The following is a 6,640-nucleotide window of genomic DNA, read 5'->3' on the forward strand; positions in this document are numbered from 1 at the left end:
AATAAATATTACGGAACTGGTGAAGATGGAAGTGGAAGCGGGTTCAGCTACAAAGGCACCGAAGATGCTTAAGAAAACCGATTATGTTGCGTGGAAGGATAGGTTTGAACAATATGTCAAGTACCAAGATGCTAAAATGTGGGTGTGCATTCAAGATGGGTACATTCCACCAACTGCTGAGTATGAGGGTCGTGATCAGATCAAGAAATACAAAGAGATGGAAGAAGAAGAAAAGAAAATGTATGAGGCTGAGAACAAAGCTCATGCAGCGATTACTATGGCTCTTCCACAAGAGATTCTTCACACCTTCAGAAAGTATAAAACTGCTAGAGAGCTTTGGGAAGCACTTGAAAACCGTTTTGAGGGTAATGTGGGAATTCGTGCTTCAATGATTAAACTACTTAAAACCCAATTCTCGGTATTCAAGTACTTGAAGAATGAATCACTTGATGATATCATTACTAGATATTATCATCTGATGACCGAACTCAACAACTACTCCATTACTTACAAAGAAGATGAAATTGTTGAAAAGCTTCTTGATGCTCTCCCACCGAAATGGGAGATGTACACTGTGTTGATGAGAGAATGTAAAGCATGAGATTCCGGAAGTCGATAACGCAGATATAGGTAAAGATATGGGAAACGATGAGACGGAATGGGAAGAGCAGCCTAGATGGAAAGAAGGCTATGCTCAGTGGTTCGTCAAAACGAAGAAACCAGCGGTCCCTACAATGTTCAAGAAGAGTTACAACATTAGAGGCTATGCTGAAGCGAGAAAGGGGATTATTTGCTGGATATACGATGAGCAGTTGAGGCTCTTCGTGATTAAAAGGTATGATGGCGTTCAGTACTTCAAAAGAATGTTGAGATCGTTGAACACATTGCCAGAATGTGAAGTGAAAGACTTAGCCAGATTAGGATTGATAAATCGAAGTGATGATAATATGGCTAGAGTCATCGGGAAGATAGTTTGGAAGGAGAGTATAAAGGAAAAGAAGTTCGAGCTGCTGAAACCACAGAAGGGAAAACTTATCGAAGACAAAGATAGAGGATTGAGAGCAGATGGCAAGCCTTGGATGATTATGAAGTATAAACCGATTCGGTGCTTGAAAGAAGTGCCGATGAAACAAATGCCCAAGGATGTGCTCAAAGAGTTGAAGTGGTGGTATGTAGATTGTGAGACAACCGAAGCAGTGATGGAAGACGAAGATGAACAAGAGCTGCTGAGAGTCTATGATCCGATGCATCTAGTGAACCTGTCTCGAGCTGATCTGCAGGTGCTGAATGAGAAGAAAATCTTTTATATTCCTGCTTGGAAAGACGAAGCGAGGAAATATCAAAGAGTTGTTTCGGTATGTGTACGAGAAGGAGTGAATGCTAAAAGATGAAGATACAAGATTGTTGAAGATTACAAGACACGTGCTTGAAGATAAAGAGATGAAGCTACTGCCAAGGGGGAGTCTGATGGTGCATGATGTCAGTAGTTCGTGTCAAGTGTCTGTAATCGAGTTTGTTAGATTTGTGTTTTTGTATGTAAGCGAAGTTAGCTCACAAGTTCGCCTGCTGATACAGGCGAACTTGTGAACTAAGCGAAGTTAGGGACAACTTCGCCTGAACATGCCAGGCGAAGTTGTCGTGATTATATAAACATAAGTTACGGCTTATGTTTTCATTATTCAGTCAGTTTATTAGTTTACGTGTTTACGAGTCCTGTAATCAGTGATTGATATCACGTGTTTAAGGTTGCAATATATCGAGTATTTGTTTATTGTAACGTGTGTTCGATCGTGTTAACTCGTATCGTCTTCTACGCTCGTAACGTCTTACGTAGGGATTCCGCACCTACGTAGAACGAGATATCTCGTGTAGATCCGGCTGGGAACCTACAATGGGTATCAGAGCTTTTGCTCGTGATTGTGGTTCGGGATTATCACGCGGGTGTAGAAATCGTTCCGTTCGACTATTCGCGGGACGTGTTTATCGAGTTTTTGTGTTATACTCACCTCCTACCATCATAAACAACCCATTACACCTTCACAAACCTCGTAAAATCCAGATATCAAACCTGCAAAAACTTCGTGTTCATCAGGCGAAGTTGCCGTCACTGTTCGTAGGGTTTCGGCGAAGATATAAGGTTAAGCGAAGTTATCCACAACTTCGCCTACCTTCTCAAGTTCGCTTATCTCAAGCGAAGTTACCCACAACTTCGCCTACCTCACAAGTTCGCTTACCTTAAGCGACTTCGCCGAATCAGGCAAATTTAAAAAGGAAGCGAAGTTCATAATCAGCGAAGTTCAGACTTAAGCGAAGTTATCCACAACTTCGCCTACAGTACTGTTAAAAATAAAATTTTTATTTTTTCGGGTTTCTTTGTGTTTCGTGAAAGATGACTTCAATAAATATTACGGAACTGGTGAAGATGGAAGTGGAAGCGGGTTCAGCTACAAAGGCACCGAAGATGCTTAAGAAAACCGATTATGTTGCGTGGAAGGATAGGTTTGAACAATATGTCAAGTACCAAGATGCTAAAATGTGGGTGTGCATTCAAGATGGGTACATTCCACCAACTGCTGAGTATGAGGGTCGTGATCAGATCAAGAAATACAAAGAGATGGAAGAAGAAGAAAAGAAAATGTATGAGGCTGAGAACAAAGCTCATGCAGCGATTACTATGGCTCTTCCACAAGAGATTCTTCACACCTTCAGAAAGTATAAAACTGCTAGAGAGCTTTGGGAAGCACTTGAAAACCGTTTTGAGGGTAATGTGGGAATTCGTGCTTCAAAGATTAAACTACTTAAAACCCAATTCTCGGTATTCAAGTACTTGAAGAATGAATCACTTGATGATATCATTACTAGATATTATCATCTGATGACCGAACTCAACAACTACTCCATTACTTACAAAGAAGATGAAATTGTTGAAAAGCTTCTTGATGCTCTCCCACCGAAATGGGAGATGTACACTGTGTTAGATTTGTGTTTTTGTATGTAAGCGAAGTTAGCTCACAAGTTCGCCTGCTGATACAGGCGAACTTGTGAACTAAGCGAAGTTAGGGACAACTTCGCCTGAACATGCCAAGCGAAGTTGTCGTGATTATATAAACATAAGTTACGGCTTATGTTTTCATTATTCAGTCAGTTTATTAGTTTACGTGTTTACGAGTCCTGTAATCAGTGATTGATATCACGTGTTTAAGGTTGCAATATAACGAGTATTTGTTTATTGTAACGTGTGTTCGATCGTGTTAACTCGTATCGTCTTCTACGCTCGTAACGTCTTACGTAGGGATTCCGCACCTACGTAGAACGAGATATCTCGTGTAGATCCGGCTGGGAACCTACAACGGGAATGGTGGGCGAAACATTTTGGTTTTTAATTTTTTTTCGTTTTTTATTTATACTTTGAGTTATGATTTTTTTTAATATTTTTTTTATTTCTTTTAGGTTTTTTTGTGTGACCACAAATTATACTCACACTCCTAATTTTTGTCTCCTTTTGTATTTTAACTTTACCCTAAAATCTTTGCTATATCTTTTATACAAATATCATACTTCCTATTTGAACCAAACCCAATAAAAGATAACAAAAAAATAATAAAAAGGTCTAAATCGTACGGGTGGGGTTTACTAATTCTGACAAGTTTTAGCAGCATAACGACTGTCAATTGCAATCGCCCTTATCGTTTCCCGAAGAAACTTTTAAGCCATACTCTAATGCCAGCGTAGAGCCGATTAAAATAATATAGTGTGACCACACACAATATCCAAATTTAGGTCAAGACTCATGCATGCATGCATGCTTGCTCCTCAAAATATGCTAATTAATTTTCACCCGATTTTTAGGCACATTATAATCATACCAATTTCCGGATCACCACACGACTAATTCCCCATTTCATTCCATTCCAATCCATCAATTCTTAATTTCACCTGTTAATTTGTCTCTTATTCTCTTCAGTCCAACAATCTTTTTTTGTTTCTTCAACGAATTAACATCCACGATCCGATAAATTGCGAAGCTAGATTCTGTTGATTGTAGAAGATAGATTTTCCGGTGGTGCAACCTTGCTTGTCGTTCGTACAGGTATCCCTAGCTAACCCTAAAGTTTACGTGTGTGTGTGTGTTCATCTTGTTTGAATATATACTTTACGGTTCTTGATCATTTGTTGCACTTCATTGTTATCGGCAACAAACTGTTTGGACCATCATTTTAGATATTTTGGGACCAAACTTAGATTTGTCATGTGTTTCTCTAATTTCTTGTTTTTTTTTTCTGAATAATATTTTTATTTATTGCTAGCACGTACCTGACTATTTAATGATGTTGTTTTGTGGGTGTTGTTAAAGATTTGACATTGTTGTGAAATACCAACATGGGTGATGATAAAAATGAAGCAAAAGATGATGCTTCTGAATCTGGAGGGATTCCAAGCACAGAGCCCAGTGAAAGCTCTTTTTATGCAACAGATGAGGATGAAGAGGCCCGTTTAGAATTGGGCCCAAAAATAAGCATTAGAGAGCAGCTTGAAAAGGATAAGGTTAGTTATTATTAACTCCTAATTTTTATTCTAGGTTATGACTGAAGGTGGGAAAATGGGTCGGTCAGACGGGTTGGGTAACAGGTCAAATCAGGAAATTTGGTCTCCTTAATGCTGATTTGAGAGAAGCTTACTGGAAAACTGTGAAATGACGAAAATATCACTTATTCTGAAGCTTATATCACATCTAAAAGTGGCAGAAGGTTAATCAGGCATCATGTGGTGGCGTTGATAGCCAAAAGACAAGGGTACATGCACTATTCGGCTGCCTGATGGTTGAGTGTTATGTGCCTTATGTCCAAGGCTTGATGCAAAACCACTATCGAGCCGGGGGTCTCACCAGAAGCAGCCTCTCTATTCCTATGGAGTAGAGGTAAGGCTGTCTACATCTTACCCTCCTCAGACCCTACCATAGCTTTGCTATTGGTGGGATACACTAAGTACGATGATGATGATGATGATGATGATGATGATGATGATGATGATGATGAAATAGAATCAACTATAGATTGATTGTCAATATAGTTAAGTAAATGCAATGGCTTTTTCGTCATTTTACAACTTTAGCTGCAACACCTTTTAGATGTAAGGGTAAACTTGTCACATAATGTAACGGCTTCTAAAAAAATGTACAATATATTCAGTTGTTCAAAAAAAATTATAATGTAACGGCTTCTAAAGGTTGTTACGATAATTGGCTCACCTTTGTGAAATTAAACTTTCGAATACTTGGATGACCTATGTGTACATAATCACTTCTTTTATTTGACACGTTTTATACAAAGTGCAACGTAAATGTTGAAATTGATACGTTGGTTTAATTATGTGTGTTGTTTCAGGATGATGAGAGCTTGAGGAGGTGGAAGGAACAATTGCTTGGAGGTGTTGTTGTCAATGAGGCTGCAGGTATTAATTTCTTTAATATTCTTTGATAATAATGGCATATGTTATGACTATAATGCATACTATATGAAGAAATTTTTAAACAGTTGATTTTGTTTCCATATTATAATGTGCTAATATATTCAGTTTTTATTAGGTATTGAAGAGCCTGATGTGAAGATCTTGAGTCTTAGCATAGTTGTTGCTGATAGGCCCGATATTGTTCTTGAGATTCCAGAGTCTGGGCACCCGAAGGGCCTTTGGTTTACTCTAAAAGAAGGTAGTAAATACAGTTTGAGGTTTTCCTTCAAGATCAGCAATAATATAGTTTGTGGGCTCAAGTACACCAACACTGTTTGGAAAAAGGGTATTAAAGGTACATTCTTTTGCAGACTAACTAACATAACCCAAGTTAACCTATCTATTGCTAAACGGGTTTAAACCGGTACCTTAATTTGTTCAGATTTTGATCTATAATTTGACAACAAAATAAATATTGTAGTTGACAGCTCGAAGCAAATGCTTGGAACTTTTAGCCCTCAAGCCGAGCCTTACATCCATGTTATGACTGAAGAAACTACGCCTTCGGGTATGTTTGCAAGAGGATCATATTCTGCAAAAACCAAGGTATTAATTAATGTTCAAAAGCATCAAGATTTTGTGTTTTCTTATGTTTAATGATTCTTTGAAAAACATCAAGATTTGTGCTTTTTCATTAGAGGTGGTAAATAGGCGGTCGAGTAACTCATCAAAACATAAATTTAATTTATTCGGTCACAACACACCAGGTTTAACCCGCTAACACATTTTAGTCTACTTATTTATTAGATTTGATTTTAAAAGCTATATAGTTAAAATAATAATAAACATTAATTTTTTACAAAAGTCAGTTCATTTGTTTCGTCTATGTTTTACTCTCATTTGGATTGAATCCAGTTTCTTGATGATGACAACAAGTGCTACTTGGAGTTGACCTACACGTTCGACATACAAAAAGATTGGGCCAACTAGACCGTTTTTCAAGAATCTACGTTGTTTTTTTCTCGACTCATGCTCGCTTAGAAAGTTTTAGGCTTCCGGCTGCTACACATTCGGCATCAAGAAATATAATCTTTCACATTATCTTGAGGCGATCTTCTATACATGACTGGTATATCATAACAAAGCATAGGTGCAATGTCTGAAGCTTATTTTCTTGATTTTTTCAAGCAAT

The 6,640-nt window shown here is 37.9% G+C and overlaps 1 protein-coding gene across 1 annotated transcript; it reads left to right on the forward strand.

Annotated features, from left to right (window-relative positions):
• Positions 1 to 4,380: 4,380 nt before the first annotated feature.
• LOC143580962 (rho GDP-dissociation inhibitor 1-like) lies at positions 4,381 to 6,438 on the forward strand. Its single transcript, XM_077063861.1, has 6 exons — positions 4,381 to 4,545; positions 4,593 to 4,688; positions 5,385 to 5,451; positions 5,585 to 5,803; positions 5,930 to 6,054; positions 6,364 to 6,438. The coding sequence occupies exons 1-6, from the start codon at positions 4,381 to 4,383 to the stop codon at positions 6,436 to 6,438; spliced, it is 747 nt and encodes a 248-aa protein (XP_076919976.1).
• Positions 6,439 to 6,640: the final 202 nt, after the last annotated feature.

This window comes from Bidens hawaiensis, unplaced genomic scaffold (assembly GCF_021521415.1).
Source record: "Bidens hawaiensis isolate Kalapana, Puna unplaced genomic scaffold, B.hawaiensis_p1.1 tig00030774_1, whole genome shotgun sequence".
Classification (NCBI taxonomy): Eukaryota; Viridiplantae; Streptophyta; class Magnoliopsida; order Asterales; family Asteraceae; genus Bidens; species Bidens hawaiensis.